At 53.3% G+C, this 22,166-nt stretch overlaps 1 protein-coding gene across 1 annotated transcript in view; it reads left to right on the forward strand.

Moving 5' to 3' along the window:
* Positions 1–21,032, forward strand: part of LOC101777460 (cinnamoyl-CoA reductase 1) — a 24,349-nt gene extending 3,317 nt beyond the window's left edge. Inside the window, exons 2-6 of the mRNA XM_004987176.2 lie at positions 3,189–3,358; positions 4,277–4,465; positions 19,043–19,205; positions 19,880–20,069; positions 20,627–21,032. Of these exons, the coding sequence (XP_004987233.1) occupies positions 3,189–3,358; positions 4,277–4,465; positions 19,043–19,205; positions 19,880–20,069; positions 20,627–20,789 (875 nt within the window). The 3' untranslated portion in view covers positions 20,790–21,032. The remainder of the gene's footprint in view (positions 1–3,188; positions 3,359–4,276; positions 4,466–19,042; positions 19,206–19,879; positions 20,070–20,626) is intronic.
* Positions 21,033–22,166: the final 1,134 nt, after the last annotated feature.

Below are 22,166 nucleotides of genomic sequence, written 5' to 3' on the forward strand. Positions count from 1 at the left end.
GCCCAGAGATCTAGCTAAATGCAAAAGTCATGTCTAATTCCATAACTAAATATAAAAGTCATGTCTAATTCCATGTGTATGCCTCATGATTACTTACTAATAATGCTGCCTTTCTGAGATGAAGTAAAAGTTTGAGTTTTTCTAACAAATATTTGAAACAGGCAAACGCGCAAATGTTTTCATTTTTTAAATTTGCAATCATGGCCCAATGCACAAAAAAGTCCAGTGTTCTTGGTGGGATATGGTAGAAAGAAGAAATGGATCAGTTACCTCTGTTGACTGTTGCAATTCTTCTTGACACAGGAAATTTTGTAGTAAGAATTGAGATGAATCCTTCTGTGGTCATGTGGCAGAGTTTTGATTACCTAAGTCTGAGTGATGTACTGCAACCTGGGGGCATGGACTGCATTATCCACATCTACTGGAGCCTCTATGATGACCGGACAAACGTACGATTATCCTCCTTGCAATTGTACTCTCGTGATTGACAAAAGCAGGAAGAGAGGATTTGCCATTAACATTGGTGCTTCGCAACCTCTATGGAGCTTTCCCTCCAGCTGCAACGCTAGTCCAGTTATTTGTGGCGCTTTTGGTGCTTGCACTCAAGCAGGAAAATGCAAGTGCGTTGACGGTTTCAAACCAACACTTGCAGATAAATGGGAGCTTGGTCATTTCGTGAATGGGTGCTTTTGTTTTGTTGGACAATCTGCAAGGACTCCCTGACTACGCTTAGAATAAGCCTGCAGCAAGTAGTGATAAATGTAGATCAGCTTGCCTGAGCAACTGCTATTGCACCGCTTATTCCTACAGTTCTGGGTGCAAGATTTGGCCCTTCAAGTTGCATAATTTGAGTTTAGCTGATAATCCTGCATATAGTGGTAGTATTTATGTTCGCCTTGGTTCTGCTGAGAAAAAAGGGGTTGTGCATGCGAGAAATTGTTTCTTTAGTCGTTGGTTTGATAGCTATTATTGTTACTAGATCATTGATTTTCTAGATATACAAGAGATCAGCATCCTGGAGAATTCAAGTAGAAGGATTTCTTGTTACGTACTCTTTCGCAAAGCTCAAGAAAGCTACAAGAAACTTCTCTGAAAAGCTTGGAGAAGGAGGCTTTGGAAGTGTTTTCAAGGGAGTGATAGCTGGGCCAACATTGGCAGCTGTGAAGAAGCTGAAAGGCCTAGGATACGGGGAGAAACAATTCTGGACTTCACCATCGGGATGATTCAGCAAACTAACCTGGTTCATCTTTTGGGGTTCTGCGCTGAAGGAACCAGAAGATTACTTGCCTACGGGCATATGGCAAATGGTTCTCTGAATACTCGTCTATTTTCAGAAAACTTAGAGTGTATTAAGTTGGAATCTCCGATACGGAATAACACTTGGTGTTGCCAAAGGTCTTGCCTACCTACATGAAGAATGCAATGACTGCATTATATATTGTGACATCAAACCTGAAAACATATTGCTCGATGCAGAGTTCTGCCCCAAAATAACAGATTTTGGCGTGGCAAAACTTCTTAAACGAGAATATAGCACTGTATTGACCACCTTCCGAGGAACGATTGACTATCTTGCGCCTGAGTGGCTATCTGGGCAGGCTGCCGCGCCGCCGATGCCGACCAAAAGGCACAGCTGCCGCTCCTGGTCCATCACCGCCTCCTCTCCCACGCCGCTGGTGAAAGCGCCGTCGAGGCTGCCAAGCTGACGACGCAATTGCCGCTCCCGGTCGGTCGCTGTCTCCTCTCCTCCACGGCTGGGGTGTGCACCACTCAGCAGAAGCAGCTGGCGCACGTGCCGCTTGAGGCCGGTTGCTGCTGCCACCTCTCCTCCACGACGCCGACAGGGGCGCCAAGTTCGGGGAGACTGCCAAGATCCGCGCCAACCACGTGCTCAACGCCTGCGGCAACTCCGATCGCTGCGTCAGCAACATGCTGGACGTCATCGGCCTCATGTATGCCGGGATTGAGAGCGCCATGGTCACGACCTGCAACCACGACAATTGGATCAACAACGTTGCTGCCCGGCTCGGCACCGGGGCGGTCACAGTCTCCTCTCCTCCGCGGCTGGCTCCTTCCGGATGTCGAGCGCATGTACTACCGGCCCCAGCTCTCTCGCCGCCGCAACCACTACTTCCGGATGTCGGGCTCTGAAGCGTCCCTGGCCAAGCAGCCCTCTCCGCTTGCCGCGACATCCGCGGCACCGGTTGAGAGCACTCGAACCCTATCGCGGGCCGTGAGCATGGCGGAGATGGGAAGGGAGGGTGCTGCGGCGTGTGGTCGGGTACGGAGTAGATAGGAGGATGCGGTGGCGTGTGGGCTGACAAAGCATGATTTGGGGAAGGTGAGGAGCTAGGAGGGATCGGGTGGGTAGGGAGGGTGATGACAGGACGGAAAATCGGAGGGGCCATATGGGAGCCGTGGGCGAGGGCACGATGAATGACCAAAAACGAGTATACGGCGGGATGATGGAACGGGGGACGCCCGACGCACAACGTTTTTTAGCCTCTTTAGTTTAATTAGTAGTACATTGTGCTTCTTTTCTCCCTCGGGTCCCCTTTGTCCGACCATCCTGAAATTTGGATTAGACCTGTACACCGACTAATGCTCCTAACATTCAAGTCGCTTAGTCATCTTTTATTGTTTCTATCAGTCGGGCATAAGCATCGAATTTGGTGCTTCAGCTCTTTGGAGTTCACTTTCTCAAGAGAATTCGACCCACTATAAGCTAGTGATGACAAGAAATGCTTGTTGACTATTTATATTTTACGAACAAGAAGGCATAGCCCATGCACCATTTAGTTACAGTTAAGAAAATGAAACAGCAAAGATGGCTGACTGTTTCCATTTCTTCTTTTAGAAAATCAGTAGCACCCCTGTATCCCGAAACATCTCACAGCTCCAAAAGGGAGAGAATAATTCACTCTTTGGATCACAGGAGCAGTGGAGGAACTCTTTGCATCCTATGGAACCCTTAGGGACAAACGTTGGCAGGAATACTAGGGGATTTTGAGTATGTTGTCCTTGTGTCCTACCTCATTTCCACTCTCTTTAAATTCATGTGTTTTTCCTACTCCCTTTCAAGTGCATGTGTTTTCAGCAAGACAGCAATTTTCCGCAATCCCACAGTTCTCTGTTTTGCACTTACACTGCTACCATAATACATCAACATCCTTATCTTACCTTTTCAGCTGATCCAAAGAAAACATTGCACCTGAGTGTGTTGGATGGAGCTAAGGATAGGCTGCACTTCTTTAAAGCAAGTCTGCTAGAAGAGGGCTCTTTTGATGCTGCAGTTGATGGCTGTGAAACTGTGTTCCATACTGCTTCTCCCTTTTATCACAATGTCAAGGATCCTAAGGTTTGTATTACGGACACTTGGTGGAAACAACAGATACCATATGCTTCTAGGTTTATCATGTACTCCCTCCGTTTCTTATTATAAGGCATATGAGGAAGTTAGGATTTTTAAAAAAGTCTTCAGAAGTATACTTTGACCATCAATTACTCTTATAATATATAATTGCAACATAATCAATTCATATTAAAAGATATTTAAGTTGTGAATCTATTGATACAGTTTTTATATACTAAGCACACATAATTTGATTAATTTTTAGTCCAAGTTTATAAAGTTCCATTTTTTTTAATAATACACATTATATTTTGAAAGGGCAGAAGTAGTTGCATTTTTTGTTCCCTTGAAGATGCATATGGTATCTTGAGAGAAAGCCATGTATATTTAGCTTCTGTACTTCCCTTCAATTTATTACTGTTCATCTGCACCTAAGAACTATAACATGTCCTTCAGGTTTTTGCAACTAGTCATTCCCTTGGTTGATATGTTAAGGCATTGTAGTCCAGTGCGCACTTCTATTAGTACTCCTTTCTTAGTAGCTGATTTGGCTAGGGGCCCTTTTTATTCCCCTAGTTCCTCTTGGGATTTTTCCACTGATCACCATACCAGTACCCAATCCTACTTGTTTATTCCTTAGTTTGCAAGCCCTACTTGTATTTTTTCTGATAAGTAAAAATACAAAAAAGTAAATAAGTAAAGTCCAAAGGATTTAAACAGAGAAGTATTCAATTTCAAAAAAGGATTTACAACTTTTGAACAGACCAAATGTTTAACAATTACAAGTGAGGTGCTCAACAATCTATCTAGTGATATCACCTTGCTGGAGTTGGACCCACATATCAACCTTTAACTTCTCTAAGAATTTGAAATTTGCTAGTTATCTAAGGAGTTCTATTTGTTTGTTTTTTATGTGCCATTCAGGCTGAGTTACTTGACCCAGCAGTTAAGGGAACACTCAATGTTCTTGGTTCATGCAAGAAAGCTTCTATCAAAAAGGTGGTTGTAACATCATCCATTGCTGCTGTTGCCTACAATGGGAAGCCAAGAACTCCTGAAGTTATAGTTGATGAGACATGGTTTTCTGATCCACATATTTGTGAAAAGAATCAGGTATTATACCACCGTTCTGCCATAAATAATTATTTCTTCACACAGCTTTATGTAGATATATTGCTTTGGCAATTCTTTAGTTGTTTGGCACACATGTTTAATGGCAAACTATCATGATACGTATTGCTGATTCTGGTTCCTCTGTTTGTTTCAATGTCTGCCTCTCTATTTGCATTCCTATTCCTTTCTTTGTTTACTTTCATATTAACTTCTTTTTTCTTTATTAGGAATATATCTACCTGAAGATTTTGCTCATTCACAATAAGTATTTTAAATGGCATTTTATTTGTTTTTCTCTATTCTGGTTCCCAAGCCCATGGGCACTTTGTATATCGTGCAATACACCTTAACCAGGAATCGCATCATTTTGTTTCTTATAATAAAGGGTATGATGACAGTTATCCCTGTCTTTGTGTTCAGTATCTGTTAGTGTCGAGTCTTTGGTTATTTCTATTTTGATTCAGTTAGCAGTCAGTCAGTCAGTCAGTTAGCCAACCAAGTCAAGGTTGTTAGCAGGTCCTAGTCTTTAGGGAGTAAAGTCAGGAGAGTCACTTGTTCTCCTCAGGACGTGTCCTGATTTTTAGGGGCCATCACAGCCATTGGCATCGGCCACTAGGCCTTGTCTTTCAGTTCTATAAATAAGAGAACAAGATAAACCAGATGCTGCCTTTTGCAGAACAAGTTTCCTGCGCGTGTGTTTACAGTTTTGGTGAGTTGAGAGCTTACAATTGGTGATCAGAGCTGGTTGAGAAGGGCTTGGAATCGATCGCGGCGCTATCGCCACTGGCCGGCCATCAAGTTCGCACTCATGGTAGGCGGCGGCCAAGAAACCCCTCTCGGGTCCAAGCGTCCGAAGGACAAGAAGACGGAGCCGGTGGCAGTGGTGGTGGCGATGTCGTGTAGCGCGTCGTTCGGGAAGTCGGCGTCGGGCCGACGAACTGGCCACTCCTCACCAAGACGAACTACACCGAGTGGACGCTCATCACGAAGGTCAAGATGCAGGCGAGAAACCTCTGGGATGCCATCGAGCCTGGAGGTGTCTTGCTGCAGGAAGATCACTTGGCGCTAGACGCAATCACCAACACTGTGCCACAGGAGATGTGGGCTTTGCGGTGAAGGACACCGCCGTTGTTGGGGGGAAATATTAATGACCTCCTTATACCCCTTAAAACAACAATCATGAAGGCCCAGGCCCACCTCCGGTAATGACGATCACCGACGACCCCGCATGGGCAAGGAGCATCCCACTCCGTCTCGCCTGACCCAGGGCCCCGGGGTCGGACACGCCCGACCCCTCGATGGCGAAACTCCGCCTCGCCCGACCCACGGTCCCAGGGTCGGGAACGCCCCTCGCCGCGAGGTGGACGGTCCTAGGGTCGGGAACGCCCCTCGCCGCAAGGCTCCACCTCGCCCGACCCCGGGCGTAGGGGGCCGGACTCACCCGGGCCCAGAGGACAAGGGTCCGCCTCGGGCGTAGACCGGCTAAGAGGGCGCGGATCCCGTGGGGCCCCCACCGATCTTGCCATAAATGCGCCGCGGTTCTGGCACGCAGAAAGGCGCCCGCGCCCCTCGACGTGACCTGCCACAAGTACCCGGGCGGAACACTGTAGCCACGATCGCGCAGGCTACAGTGGCAGCGGCTCCCCCTGATTCGCCATAGGGCACTCATTGCATGCGTCGCCCGGCACAGGAGGGAGCGCCGCCCGTTCTCGCGCTCGGCCTATCCGGCGATAGGGACGCAACGTCCGTGTTCCACAGGAGGTAAGCAGGACTACAGGGGTCAGCCGTCTCCCCCAACGTGCACGGTTATTGCGGCCGGGCATCATCATCATGCTTGGTGGCAACGGTCGCACGGAGGATCGGCGACAAGACCCGACGACAGCCGCCCTCCTCCGGTGGTCGCGCTGACAGGAGCCGAAGGCCGGAGCAGGAGGCGGCGATCCGGGGACTTGGTTCTTCTCCTTGTATTTTACTTTACTTAGCTTATCTCTTTTACTTCTCCACACACCCGGCTCACCTGTAACCCTGAGCCCTCCTTGCGCTATAAAAGGAGAACTAGGGGCCCCGAGACCGGGAGGACTCTCAAGCCAACAGAACCCACACACTCACCTCACGAGCATCAGTGCACACCCAAGAGACCTGGGACCGGCTCCCTCTCTCGCCTGTTTGTAACTCCTACTACAGACCACGCGTGAGTAACACGAGCAGCTCCTCATATTGGACGTAGGGCTTTCCTTGGCCGAACCAGTCTAACCCCGTGTCCTCTCACGCCACCATCCGAAGCCTTACGCGCATAAAAGAAATTTACTAGCTGTCGTCTTGATCTGCTAATCTTGACAACGACAGTTGGCGCGCCAGGTAGGGGACCTTTGCGCGTACATCACCGGCTTCAGATGGCCAACCGCGACGCCAGCTTCGCTCCGGGATCCCTCGTCCTGTCATCTCTGGCTCCGCCGCCGGGATAGTGGCGAGCGACCAGGCGCGCGCCAAAGGGCCCCCTTCGGAGGAGTGTCCCTTCGGGCTGCGCCATGCCGCGGCGACCTACGGTCGCATCCTAGCGCGGTCCATGACCGTGCCGCCCGCGAGCAACGAGCTCGTGGGCGTGGCGAGGACAACCTCCGACGCTGGCTCCAACAACGGGAGCCACCACCCCTTGCGCGAGTGCTTCATGGCCGACGCGCACTCCGAGGGATTCAACAATGACGGCGCCGCAGGGAGGCAGCGCACTCCCCTACCGCGTGCTGCAGCTATGACTGGGGCCCTCGTCAGGGTCCGGGTACGGCCACGCCTGCCGGAGGCGCGCGTGGCGCCCCAGCAGGAGGTCGAGTGCCCCCGCAACAAAGGTGGGGCACGACAACGGGCGCGCGACGTCCAGCGGCGCATTTGTGTGGACGAAGATCGCCCTCAGCTCTTCGCCCGCGCCAGCCAGAACATCGCCGCAGTGGCGGCCCTGCTCTGACGACTCCTCGAGCCGGCGACGCCTGAGGAGCGTCAGGCGCACCAGGAGGTGCGCAACCTGCTCGAGTGCGCCGCCGTCAAGCAGGCGGAGAGCTCCTCGTCCCGACGACGCGGGCACAACGCCAGCAAGGCAGCGCCCACTGTGCCTCCCGAGAGGCGTGGGGAGTCTGTCTACCAGCCTCCCCCTAGGAACCGGGTCGTGCCCACGCGAAGGACGCCGCTGCCCGCAGGTGGCGGAGCTCAGTCTGTCCACCGGCGCATTGGTCCTGTTTGCGACGCCCGCGACACTTTGGACGCGCGGAGACGCTCCCACGCGGACAGTGAGGATGGAGTGGACCGCGACTATCACGTCCACCGTGGTGGCCGCTACGACAGCGAAGAAGATCGCAGTTCAAGTCCCGACCCAGCGGGGCCCAGGGCCTTCTCCGCACGCATCTTGAACGCGCCACTCCCGGCATGCTTCAGGCAGCCCACGAACGTGGCCAAGTACTCCGGGGAGACGAACCCCGGGCTTTGGCTCAGCGACTACAGGCTTGCATGTCAGACCGGTGGGGCGGATGATGACCTGTTCATCATTCGCAATCTTCCTCTGTTTCTGGCCGACTCGGCGCGAGCCTGGCTGGAACACATCCCCTCGGGTCAGATCCGTAACTGGAACGACCTGAAGGAGATCTTCGTGGGAAACTTCCAGGGCACGCACATGCGCCCTGGAAATTCCTAGGACCTCCGGAGAGGAGCTGCCGCCAGGGGGCGGACAAGTCCCGAACATCCGGCGTTTCTCCAAGAAGCGCACCGAGCTCTCCAATGTTGCGAACGCCGACGTCATCAGAGCGTTCCTGGCAGGAACTTCCTGCCGACCCCTAGTCCACGAGCTCGGACGCAGGGGCCCGCGGACCACGGAGGAGCTCCTCAACATCGCCACTAGCTTCGCCTCGGGCGAAGAGGCCGTCGGGGCGATCTTCGATCGTTCCAAGGGCAAGGCGAAGTGGGAGGATGACGCCGACGAGGACACCTCCAACCGTCAGCAAAAGAAAAAGAACAAGCAGCGGCGCGAGGCCCCCTCGTGGCCGTTGCTGAGCGCAAGCGGGGACAGCCGCCCCCACAGGGCACCCTCGGCTTCTTCGACAAGCTGCTCGAGGGACCGTGCCTGAACCACGAGTTCCCCGCTAAATGCCTACAAGGACTACAACCTCATGAAGAGGTATTTTGTAGGCAACCCAGTGAAGGGCGACCGGAGGCGGAAGCTCGAGGAGGAGAAGAAGGACGGCGAGGGGAAGGAAGACAACTTCCCCAACATGGACGGCTGCTTCATGATCTTCGGCGGGCTGGCGGCTTACGACTCCAGGCGTCGCCGGAAGCTGGAGCGCCGCAAGGTCTACGCGGCCGAACCCGCTACACTGACTTTCCTCGGCTGGTCGGGATCCGCCATCACCTTCGACCGGTCCGACCACCCGGGGCGTGTTCTGCAGCCAGGACGCTACCTGCTCGTCGTCGACCCCATCGTTGGCACAACGCGCCTCACCAAGGTGCTCATGGACGCCATGGGGATCGACCGCTCCCGCCTCCGCCCCAGCGAGGCGCCATTCCACGGCATCGTGCCGGGGAAACGGGCGATGCCTCTCGGGCAAATCGACCTGCCCGTCACTTTCGGGACTCCTTCCAACTACATGAAGGAGATTCTCACCTTCGAGGTGGTGGGTTTCCGTGGAACCTACCACGCCATCTTGGGGCGGCCGTGCTACGTCAAGTTCATGGCCATCCCCAACTACACCTACCTCAAGCTCAAGCTGTCGGGGCCCAACGGGGTCATCACCGTAGGCACGTCTTTCCAGAAGGCGTACGAGTACGATGTAGAGTGCTGCGAGTATGCCGCAACCATCACCTCCTTCGAGGCCACCAAAGGCGTCAAGGAGGTTCCCCTCGACCCCAGCAGTTCTGACGGCAGGACCGTACGGATAGGCGCTACCCTATCTCTCAAATAGGAAAGCGCGCTCGTCGACTTTCTCCGCGTGAACAGTGACGTTTTCGCTACGGATAGGTGGTACCCTATCTCCCAAATAGGAAAGCGCGCTCGTCGACTTCCTCCGCGCGAACAACGACGTTTTCGCGTGCCTGGCATCCCGAGGGAAGTCGCCGAGAACTCCTTGAACATCAAGGCCGGCTCCAAACCGGTGAAGCAAGGCTTGCGACGCTTCGACGAGGAGAGGCGCAAGGCCATCGGCGAGAAGCTCCAGAAGCTTTTGGCGGCCGGATTCATCAAGGAAGTGTACCATCCTGAGTGGCTAGCTAATCCTGTTCTTGTACGAAAAAAGAATGGGAAATGGAGAATGTGTTGATTATATCCGTTTCCTTTGCCACGTATAGATCAGATAGTCGACTCAACCGCAGGGTGCGAAACCCTTAGCTTCCTTGACGCGTATTCCGGTTATCATCAAATTCCGATGAAAGAGTCCGACCAGCTCGCGACCTTTTTCATCACCTCCTTCGGCCCCTATTGCTACGTTAAGATGCCATTCGGCCTAAAAAACGCGGGGGCTACGTTCCAGTGATGCATGCTTAAGTGATTCGGGGACCTCATCGGGTGAACCGTTGAGGTCTACGTAGATGACATCGTAGTCAAGTCCAAGAAGGGTGACCAACTCATCCCCGACCTTAAACTAGCCTTCGAAAGGCTGAGAGACAAGCGCATTAAACTCAACCTTGAAAAATATGTTTTCTGAGTTCCGAGGGGCATGCTGCTGGGTTTCATCGTCTCCGTGCGCGTCATCGAAACCAATCCGGAGAAAATAGCGGCCATCAGCGACATGGGGCCGATCCGAAACATAAAGGGAGTTCAACGCGTTACGGGATGCCTGGCGGCTTTGAGCCGCTTCATCTCGTGCCTCGGCGAACGGGGGCTCCCTCTCTACCGACTCCTGAAGAAGACCGACCGCTTTGTGTGGACCGCCGAGGCCCAGGAGGCGCTTGACCGGCTCAAGAACCTCCTGACGAAGGCCCTGATCCTGGTCCCGCCAACCGACGGGGAGCCACTCCTGCTCTACATCGCGGCGACCACCTAGGTGGTTAGCGCAGCCCTAGTGGTGGAGCGAGAAGAGGAGGGACACGCCCTCAAGGTGCAGCGCCCGGTGTACTTCGTCAGTGAGATCTTGTCCGAGTCCAAGGCCCGCTACTTGCAAATCCAGAAGCTCATCTACGCCATCCTCATCACGAAAAGGAAGTTGCGCCACTACTTCACCTCCCACCCGGTGACAGTCATCTCGTCGTTCCCTCTCGACGAGGTGATCCGGAATCAGGACACCACAGGACGGATCGCGAAGTGGGCGCTCGAGCTTATGGACTAGGGCATCACCTACGCCCCCCAGACAGCCATCAAATCCCAGGTACTCGCCGACTTTGTCGCAGAGTGGACAGAGATCCAGACGTCATCCGCGCCGAAGAAGCAGGAGTACTGGACAATGTACTTCGACGGGTCGTTGTTGAAGGCTCGCGAGCGGAGCAGGTCTGGTCTTCGTCTCCCCTCTCGGCATGCGCTGAGGTACATGATCCGCCTCCACTTTCCTGCATCTAACAATGTCGCTGAGTACGAGGCTCTCCTCAACGGGCTTCGCATTGCCATCGAGTTGGGCATTCGGCGGCTGGACATCCGAGGCGACTCTCAGCTGGTCGTCGAACAAGTCATGAAGGAGTGAAGCTGCCACGACCCTAAGATGGCGGTGTACTGCAACGAAGTCCGCAAGCTCGAAGACAAGTTCGACGGAGTAGAGCTCAACCACGTCGCAAGGCGTTTCAACGAGGCAGCTGACGAACTGGCAAAGGCGCCTTCCGGCTGAAAGCCCGTCCCCGACGGTGTCTTCGTCAGCGACCAATATAAGCTCTCGATCCGTTACAAGGAGCCAGGGAGGGTTGGCGACGCGCCACCTGCCCCGGACTCGAGCGCTGACCCGGGAGAGGTCGGCAACGCGCCACCTGCCCCGGACTCGGGCGCCGACCCTGGAAAGGTCGGCGACTCCCCATCTGTCCTGGACCCGAAGGCCGATCCCTCTGACCCCGAAGTCATGGAGATCGATACGAACCCAGCAGAGGGGCCTGACCCCCCGCCTGACTGGAGAGCCCCGTACCTCGACTACCTCATCCGCGAGACGCTCCCGACGAACAAGATGGAGGCACGCATGATTGCACATCGCGCCAAATCCTTCGTCATCACCGACCAGGAGCTCTACAAGCGGAGCCACACCGGCATCCTCCAGTGCTGCATCCCGATCGAGCAGGGAAAGACGTTGATACAGGACATTCACGCTGGGGCCTGCGGCCACCACGCCGCGCAAAGAACCCTCGTCGGGAACGCCTTCCGACAGGGCTTCTACTGGCCGACGGCAGTGGCCGACGCCATCCACGTGGTGCGCACCTGCGAGGGATGCTAATTCTTCGCGCGCCAAACCCATCTGCCTGCACAGGCGCTCCAGACCATCCCTATCACGTGGCCATTCGCGGTCTGGGGACTGGACCTCGTCGGACCCTTCAAGAAGGCGCCCGGGGGCTTCACCCACTTACTTGTCGCCGTTGACAAGTTCTCAAAGTGGATCGAGGCGCGGCCCGTCGCGCAGATAAAATCCGAGCAGGCGGTACAATTCTTCACCAATATCATCCATCGCTTCGGAGTCCCCAACTCCATCACGGACAACGGCACACAGTTCACTGGGAAGAAGTTCCTCAAGTTCTGCGACAACCACCACATCCGAGTGGACTGGTCGGCCGTGGCACACTCCCGCACGAACAGGCAGGTCGAGCGGGCCAACAGTATGATACTCCAGGGTTTTAAGCCATGGATCTTCGACTGCCTCAAAAAGTTTGGCGGTCGGTGGGTCGCGGAGCTCCCCGCGGTCCTATGGAGTCTGAGGACGACCCCAGTAGGGCAATTGGCTTCACCCCGTTCTTCATGGTCTACGGGTCTGAGGCAATCCTCCCCACCGACCTGGAGTACGGGTCGTCGAGGGTCAAGACGTACGATGAACAAAGGAACCAGGTATCGCTCGAGGATGCACAAGACCAGCTCGACGAAGCGCGCGATGTGGTCCTGCTGCACTCGGCCAAGTACCAGCAGGCTTTACGACGATACCACAGCCGCAAGGTACGAGGCCGAGCCTTCAACGTCGGCGACCTGGTGCTTCGCCTCGTCCAGGACAACAGAGGTCGGCACAAGCTGACCCCTCCATGGGAAGGTCCCTTCATCGTCGCGCAAGTACTGCGGCCAGGCACGTACAAGCTGGCGACCCCCGACGGGCAGATCTTCACCAACGCTTGGAACATAGAGCAGCTAAGACGCTTTTACCCTTAGTTATTGTTTCCAAGTTTGTACATATATACTTCTGTAACCATTTAATTCACGGAAAAGGGTAGTTTTGAGTCGATTTTGTTCGAGTTTCGTCCCAGGCTTAGGAATATCCGACCCTGGCTCTGCGCTAGGGTCGCATATCCCTCGGGGGCTATCAGGGGTTCCGGGTCACGTGACGTCTTCTCAAAACACCATTTCTCCGAACCGACTCTCTTCCTAAACGTTTGGGCGTGAAAAGGAAAGAGTGCACGAACGACGCTCAGGCAATACTGATCGGACTGTGAAAAACCTACGCCCCAGCGGCTACGGTGCCTTCGCTTATCAGCGGTTACTGACGCGTCCGACCCACACTCTAAACTTTCCAAACCCAAAAAATAGAAAGAGGATCGAAAACTTTTTTCGATAAATTATAGGAAAGGCCTCTGCGGGCATCATGAAAGCAAGTTCAAAGTTAACTAACATATTTACATATTCTGGGGCATCTAAGCCCGATACAGCTAACTCGTCCCCGGGTCCTCCGGCGGGACGGCCTCATCCTCCAGAAGCTTCGCCAAGGCCTCCGGTGGGTTGAGCACCGACGTAGCCCCCGCTCGGCCTCGGAGTAGCCGGAGGCGTACCCCCCGCTCATCCCTGCGAAGTTGATGCCGGAGTAGTGGGAGCCGAAGACGCCGAAGGCCCACCTCATGCTGACGTGGAGCGCCTCCCGAGCGATCTCACGGGCCTGCCGGTACGCCCCAAGGGCACGAGCCGCCAACGAGCTCGTCCCCTCCCCCTGGACCACGCCGAGGCCGTCACAGACAACGCGGACCATGTCCCGCAGGTTGCCGTGCTCAGCGTGCTCCACATCGAGGATCTTCCTCAGTCGGGCGAGGTCGTCTGTGAGGCCCGTCCACTAAAGTCCGCCAAGTTAGAAACTATCGCAGAGCTGCAAAAACAAAGGAACAAGAACAGCCTTATCCTCAGATTGAGCTTTCAGCTGACGCTCCCGGTCGAGTCCCTGGGTCACGGCGGTCTGAAGCCCCTGCACTTGCACATGGAGCTGACTGACCTCCTCCCCAAGGCTGGCCGCCACCTTCTCGGCCTCAGCCTTCCGGATCGCCTCGGAGTTCCGCTCCTGCCAAGCCTTCTACCGCTCACGCCGGATACGCTCGACGATTTTCTGAAGGGCCTCATGGTCCCCTTTCAGCCGTGCGAGCTCCTCGGCATCATGGCGGGCCTTCTCGGCAGCGGCCTGGAACTCCTCGAGATCGAGGCGAGCCTTCTCGACGACGGCCTGGAACTTATCCTCCGCCCGCCGTGCGTCCTCCCGCGACGCCTGCTCGCGCCTGCGCAGGTCGGTGATGACCTGCTGAGCGGCGGCGACCGGTCGGTGATGACCTGCTGAGTGGCGGCGACCAGCGCGGTGAGCTCCCCGATCCGTTGCTTCTCCGCGGAGAAGCGATCCCAGACCCCTGCTCGAGCCGGAGGAAATCGGACTTCCCCCGGCTGCATTCCTGGAGGGCCTACAAAACAATTTATACTCAGCAACGGAGAAACGAGAGGAAAATAACCATGGTGGAGAACACCGTACCTGGCCACCGGGGACGACGACGCCGTCCAGCTCCCCCATCGCGAAAGACAGGGCAGCGCGGACATTTGCAAGCCCACCCTGCACCGCCTGCCACTTACCCCTTTCCTCGGTGTCATCCAGCACGAAGAGAGGCCTCTGCGGGTCCTCACGGGACCTCCAGCGCAGGGTAGGCCCACCCTACGCCTTGGGGATGGGATTAACCGGGAGAAGGGTGGAAGCCGCTCTGGCCAACCCCGGCGCCGCTGTCCCCGACACCGCCACCGGGGCAGGCGCCACCGCCCCTGACGCTGCCGGCCTCGTCGACGACCCCGGCAAATGCGCCGCTGTCTCTGTCGAAGTGGCCGCGGCCGTCGTCGACGCCAACGCGCGTCCCGCTCTCTCCGCCGCCGCCACCGTCTCCGTCGCAGCTGCTGGAGCGGGCGTTCCCGTTCCCGCCGCCGCCGCGGCCTCCATCGCGGCCACTGGGGCAACTGCCCTCATCTCCGCCGCCGCCATCTCCGCCGCCGCCGTCGGAGCCCCCTCCGCGGTCGACGCCTCCCCCGCGGGCTCCTCCTCCGCCCCGTTGTCGAGGTTTATCACCTCGCCGGCCGGAGGAACCCCAGGGGCAACAGCTTGTCCCGCAGGGTCGGCCGCGGAGGCAGAGGGCGGAGCAAGGGTCAGACCCTACCCCGTGCCCGACTGCGGCAGAGGGCACCGGAGGGGTCGCGGCTCGCCCCGAGGAGGTCGACGACACCCGTAGCGCCTTCTTCGGCGCCAGCGGCGGGACGAAGTCCCGAGGGGCGGCGTTGTGAAACAACAACAACATCATTAAAAACGGCTCGATGCCGGGAAAGGAATAAGGTGCGCGAGGAATTTCCACTTACACCCCCTCAGCACGAGGACGACGGGCGCGTTTCACCTCCGAGCTCGACGGCAACCCCGGGGCATCCGGCAGCGGCCGCTTGCCGCTACTCCTCTGCTCGTGTGACGCAGGCAGAGGGTCGGGGGTCGGCTTCGTCGACTCCCGAGGCACGCCCCGCGCCGACCCCAGGGGCGCGGCCCCAGAGCCCTGCGGGGTCGGGTCCTAGGCAGGCGGTCCGCTCGTCTTGTCCCCCGCGACCGGTTGGGGGGGTGCTGCTCCTGGATGACGAGCGTGCCCGGCCGGGGGGCCAGAATATACTCCTCCCCCTCCTCCTCCTCGTCTTCCTCCTCCTCATCCTCATCGTCGTCGTCGTCCGACACGACCTTGCCCCGCCGCCGCCGTTGGAGCTCCTTGGCGACTTTCTTCTTCTTCTTCGCCGTCTCTTTGTCCTTACGCCTCTTCTGCTTCTCGGCGAGGAGGCGGTTCTGCCGCCTCCGCTCTGCGTCCTCTGGCACCGGTGGGCGCGAGTCCACGACTCGGGTCATGTGGCCCTGCAGACACGAGAACTCCGCGTCAGAGCGGCGAACCAAGAAATGCAGGAGAGAAGAACGAGAGCGCGAAGTCCTCACCAGCTCGATGAAATTCTCATCCGGACGCATCGGAGGATGATCGGGCACCGGGTAATCGGCATCCTTGTCGTCCAGCGCCTCCCGAACTCGCTGCCGGATCTCGGTGTCGGCGAGCGCGCCCGTCACAAGGACGGTGCCCTCGGTCGGCGCGTCGGGAACCATGTTGGCAAGTGAGCGAACCCGGAGCATCAGCAGCTCCACCCTCCGAGCGTGGTACGCCCCGATGACTTCGGCCCCGGTCAGACCTTTTTCCTTCAGGTGCTCGATGGCCTGAAGCAGACCGGCGATCCGCTTCTTCTCCTTCTCGACCGGACCGTACGACCACAGCTCCGGTGCCGCTTCGATGACGCGGCCGGTGAACGCCGGCAAGGGGGAATCGGAGTAGTTCTTTACGTAGAACCACTGCTGGTGCCACCCCTTGTGGGATGCCGCGGTCTTCATCGCCATATATTCCTTGGCGCGGTTCTGGTGGAGGTGGATGGCGGCGCACCCTATCGGCACCGGGGTCATCCGCTGCTGGCTCCCCTTCTTCTCGGTCCTCTGGTACAAGCTGACCGCGAAGAAGTACTTCCAGAGCGAGAAGTTGGGCTCGATGCCCAGGAGCCCCTCGCACAGCGCGACGAACGCCGCGATGTGTTGGATCCCATTGGGATTGAGATGCTGCAGCTCGAGCCTGTAGTAGTGCAGCAACCCGCGGAAGAAGCGGCTCGGCGGGGTCGCGAACCCCCTCTCGTGGAAGTGCGCGAACGAAACGACGTAGCCGCCGGGCGGACTCGGCACATCTTCCCTCTCGAGGAACTGCCATTCGTCCCTCTCGGTCCTCTCGCAGAGGAGGCCTTTCCTCATGAGGCTGTCGGCGCGCGAGGTACCAAAGCTCGAGCGCGTCCAGGACTCCATCGCTAAGGGGAGAAAGGTTCGACGGCGGAGGGCGAGGGAAGCTACTGCGCTAGGCGGAGGAAGGCGAACGGCGCACAAAAAGGCAAAGGAATTTACTAACCCCGTGTCCTCTCACGCCACCATCCGAAGCCTTACGCGCATAAAAGAAATTTACTAGCTATAGTCTTGATCCACTAATCTTGACAACGACAGCCGTTGACGCATGGGAGATGGTTTGTTTGGACTGCCTAGGAGGGGTGGCAGGTCCATCACATGGAAGTCGAGTCCGCGTTCTTGAACGGGGACCTCAAGGAGGAGGTGTATGTCCGGCAACCAGCTGGATACGTCATTGTGGGCAAAGAAGGCAAGGTGCTTCGGTTTAGGAAGGCATTGTACGGTCTGCGGCAGGCACCGCGGGCCTGGAACTCCAAGCTCGACGACACGCTAAACGAGATAGGCTTCGTGCGGAGCGAGCACGAGCACAGCATGTACGTGTCGACGACGACTCTATGCTGCTCGTGGGTGTGTACATGGATGATCTGGTGATAACCGGGTTGTCCTTGGCGGCTATGGAGGAGTTCAAGGCGGAGATGAAGTCTGCATTGCTGATGAGCGACCTTGGGCTGCTGTCGTTCTATATGGGAATTGAGGTGCACCAGGAGAGTGGTGGCATCTCTCTCCATGAAGCTCACTACGCCAAGAAGATCCTAGAGATGGCAGGCATGGCGGACTGCAAGGCAGCAGCAACGCCAATGGAGGAGAGGCTTAGGCTGAGTCGAGACAGCAAGGCGGAGGAGGTGGATGCAACTCTGTACTGCCGTATCATCGGCAGTCTACGCTACCTGGTACATACCTGACCTGATCTGTCGTTCGCCGTGGGCTTCATCAGCCGCTTCATGGAGCAGCCAACTAAGGAACATCTTCAGGCGGTCAAGCGTGTTCTGAGGTATGTTGCCGGCACATTGGATTATGGTTTGCGCTATGGCCGGAGAGCCGGAGCTGTGAATCTGGTGGGCTACCGTGATGCGGATCTTGCTGGTGACATCGACACAAGAGTACAACATGCACCATGTTCTTCCTTGGTCACTGCTTGGTGAGTTGGCAGTTTCTCAAGCAGCGTGTGGTGGCTCTCTTATCATGTGAGGCTGAGTATGTTGCTGCCACTACTGCTGCAACTCAAGCTATTTGGATGGCTCGACTACTTGGTGAGCTTCTTGGAAGGGAACCAGAGGTGGTCGAGCTGCGAGTGGACAGCAAGTCTGTTCTGGCGCTGGTGAAGAACCCTGTGTTTCATGAACGCAGCAAGCATATCGACTTGAGTTACCACTTCATCAGAAACTGCTTGTCTGAAGGGATCATCAGCGCCAACTACATTCCTACGATGGACCAGCTCGCTGACATATTCACAAAAGCACTTGGGCGGGTGAAGTTCCATGAGCTACGAGCGAGGATTGGGATGGTCCAGATCACTTCACCAGAGCGCAAGGATTAGGGGGAGATTGATGACAGTAATCCCTGTCTTTGTGTTCAGTATCTGTTAGTGTGGAGTCTTTGGTTATTTCTGTTTTGATTCAGTTAGCAGTCAGTTAGCCAACCAAGTCAAGGTTGTTAGCAGGTCCTAGTCTTTAGGGAGTAAAGTCAGGAGAGTCACTTGTTCTCCTCAGGACGTGTCCTGAGTTTTAGGGGCCATCACGGCCATTAGCATTGGCCACTAGGCCTTGTCTTTCAGTTCTATAAATAAGAGAACAAGATAAACCAAAAGCTGCCTTTTGCAGCACAAATTTCCTGCGCGTGTTTACAGTTTTGGTGAGTTGAGAGCTTACAGGGTAATGGCTTCATTGTATTTAGTGTTGACACTTGTTACTTTTCTTAGTTTCAGCCTATTATTTAAGTTCAGGCCTGCAAAATGCATAATGCATGGGTCACTCTAGTCACATAAAGTTCACTGAATATCTTGCTCTGTAAATATTCTGATTAGGTTTGTGTTCAAGTAGTTCAATACTTTGGTCATATTATGCGACAGGTGATAAGGCTCACAAAATTGTGCAAAGAGCCAGACACTAAATAGTTTCTGGTGAATCTCGAAGTGGACTTCTTTACTGATCCACTTAATTGATGCCACTCTTGTCATTAGCATTACATAATTACTGCTTACTGTGTATATAAATTCCAGTCCAAATCCTGACTTCAGTAATAGTTAATATTGCAGCCTTAGGGTGAGTTCTTCCAACATTTGTTAACCCGATTTTGCAAGTGAACATTGCAGCAGAGTTTGATTGCTTTGTTTCACTGTCCTTATATCAATGACCTTAGGTTATTTCACCATTTCTATTATCGTTGTTTTCTCGTCTAATTGTTCATTCTCTGGCAGCAATGGTATGTTGTGTCCAAGACGCTTGCAGAGGAGGCTGCTTGGAAGTTCTCTAGGGATAGCGGATTTGAGATTATTACGATAAACCCAGCAATGGTTATTGGACCCTTGCTGCAGCCTACACTAAATACTAGTGCTGAAGCAATCCTAAAGCTAATCAATGGTATGTTGCCTGACCAACTAATTTTTAAATTGGCTGTTTGTACAGTACAAACTCTTGCAGCCACATTCGTTCTTGATTTGTTGTTGTTCAATAAAATACCTGTAAGGACAGTAGCGACACTTGCATCCATTATAAATTGTGTATTCGAGCTGAGGAATTTTGTTCCTGTTAATGCAAGAATTGGGATACATGGCAAAATTTACTGTTAAGATACCATTCTCTTAATGAGTGTTCTAAAGCTACAGGTCAAATACACATACAACCTCATTATCCTCCAACGCTGCATGAATTTGAGAATCATGACTGTAAGTTTTTAGTTTTTACCCCTCAGATCAACAGCTTGGAAGGTGTTATCCCTTAGATCTAGGGCTCTATAAAATTCTAGTGCGGTGGCAATACCTGCTTACGACTACTGCTTCACCTATGGCGCTACTGTTCTGGCATTAGTTGTCAATTTCGGGACAATTTTTTGTTGTCTTTTATTCCACATGTGTTCAAAACATATATGAGCTGTGAGGGTATTTGGGTGATTTATGAAAACATGAAGTGAGTATATGCTTATGGCTGAAAAGGAAAAGCAGAGTATGCTATAAATAGCAACCACACTATATTTCTTCTTCTCTCTAAACATCAAATTGGAGATATTAATGCAAATACTTGTCATCTCATTGCAGGGTCATCGTCTACATATCCCAATTTCAGCTTTGGATGGGTGAATGTTAAAGATGTTGCCCTGGCACATATCCTCGCATATGAAGTTCCCTCAGCAAATGGAAGATATTGCATGGTCGAAAGAGTTGTTCACTACTCAGAAGTTGTCAACATCATCCGGAAGATGTATCCCACAATTCCTCTTCCAGAGAAGTAAGTTAATATTTATTGAAGCATTATCAAATGTGACGCATATTGGATTCACAATTAGCTAATACAACACATACTCTTTTACATATATGGTTTGTTTGGAGATGGTTGGTCACCGGTTAGTGGGTTCAAATCTGGCTTTCCACCCAAAAAAATACCCTCGCCGTGCCTCCCAAAAATAATTATGGTACTGTGCCGCCCTGTGGTAAGGTGTGGTCCTACCAGGGTGGCAGTGGTAGCTAGCCCAGGTTACGGTGTGAGGATTTAGGGTTTTTTCTCAACTGGTTTAGTTGGCGTTTCATCTTAGTTTAACCGCGGGGGTGGCCTTTCCCCCACTGGTTAATTTTTTTTTGCAAGAAATCACCTTACCTATGTTTTCAGTTCATAAATATCTTTGGGGATTAAATATTATATCACGCCAGAGTGTTGTGATTAAATGACTGTCAGCACTGTCAGACTTCCATGTTCCTTAATGAGCATTTTATATTAGGATGAGTAAGTTGCTGCTGGCACTATTAGTTAGAATAAGTAAGAAACTAAGTGTGCACTCTTCTCTGCAGGTGTGCAGATGACAAACCGTTTGTCCCAACGTATCAGGTATCAAAGGAGAAAATAAGAAGCTTAGGCATCGAGTTGAAGTTGATTCCACTGGAGACGAGCATCAAGGAGACCATCGAGAGCTTAAAAGAGAAGGATTTGTTCGTTTTGACTAGCAATCTGTGAAACAGAAAAAGGCAAAAGCTTGATATTGCAAGATCTGTGGCATGTACCAGACTGCACTTCACATGGTATGCCTAGAAGTTTCTTGGCCTGTAACTGTACGGTGATCTGAAATAAACGAGGCATTATGTAGTTTTCGGACCTGTTATATGTTTAGAGGCGGATGGATAACTCGATTTGGGGATGGAAATGATGTTTCCAGCCTGACTATAGCTATTCAAGGACGCTATGCCTTAGCAACCGATACATCACCTCACGATCTTATGGAGCACGATCAATCGAATCAATAGAGTAATTTCTGCAAGCAATCGAGGAACAAGTAGAACAAGCAACTCAATTGAGGAGTCGAGTAGAACAGATGATCTAGTCGACATACGCGTTTACAAGTAAGTAGAAATGGCTAAACTTACATCTAAACAAAACTCAATATGTTTGTGGCGGTTCTAATCCTTATTAATACCTAGGAGGATGACAAGGGGTCCTGGTGTCGTGCTCCAACCCTAGGACGCTTCCTTATTGGACCCGACTTGATACAAGGCTTATTGGGCCAAAATAGGGTGACGCAGCACCATAGGTAAAAAATATCTCTGGAACAAATTGACGATTGTGACCGTCTTTGAAAAGATATGGCCATGAGTCCGGATCTATATAAAAATAGACTTGATAAGGATTCCATGAAATACTTAAACGTCCCAATTCGAGTCTATATGCGACCGCGGTGACCGTCATAAGTTGGTGCTATTTTGTAGTTCGAATCCAGCCCTGAAACATGTTGGATTTCCTTGGGCAAAAAGTGACGTGGTGGCCTGGTGGAGGACATTGGGAATACTTGGACTTGGCCCCAATCAACTTCTTTGGTCCTCCATGCCTTCCATGTGTGTTTAACACTCTTTTTGATCCACGTGGTGCAGCATAAATACACATCATGGTGCAGCATCAATTCATTAAATGTATCAAATACAATCATGATAAAGAATTGTTTCACCTTTGAATCAAAAGCTGCTAATGTGGTTGTATCCAAGTGATGTTCTCACCATTCTCCCTTTCTTGGCTACAAGTCGTCCTCGACTTGCTCCAATGGTATTCAGAAGTGCTTGCTTTGATGTTGGAACACGGAGCGACGGCTATACTGCACGGCCACAACTAGCAATGCTCCCCTTCTTCGAGCTTACCCTGTTGCATAAGGGAAAAACTAGAAAAAATTAGCAAAACATTATTAGTGTTAGTGCAGGCCCCTATTTGATCATGGTATTGTAGGTCAAAAGGATATTTTAGATTAGAGCAAATATAAATTTTATGCACCAAATATTCTCCTTTACTGTCATATTTGCCAATTGCATGAAGTGAACAATGATTAAAACTTGGCAAACCATAATCGAA

Source organism: Setaria italica, unplaced genomic scaffold (assembly GCF_000263155.2).
Source record: "Setaria italica strain Yugu1 unplaced genomic scaffold, Setaria_italica_v2.0 scaffold_10, whole genome shotgun sequence".
NCBI lineage: Eukaryota > Viridiplantae > Streptophyta > Magnoliopsida > Poales > Poaceae > Setaria > Setaria italica.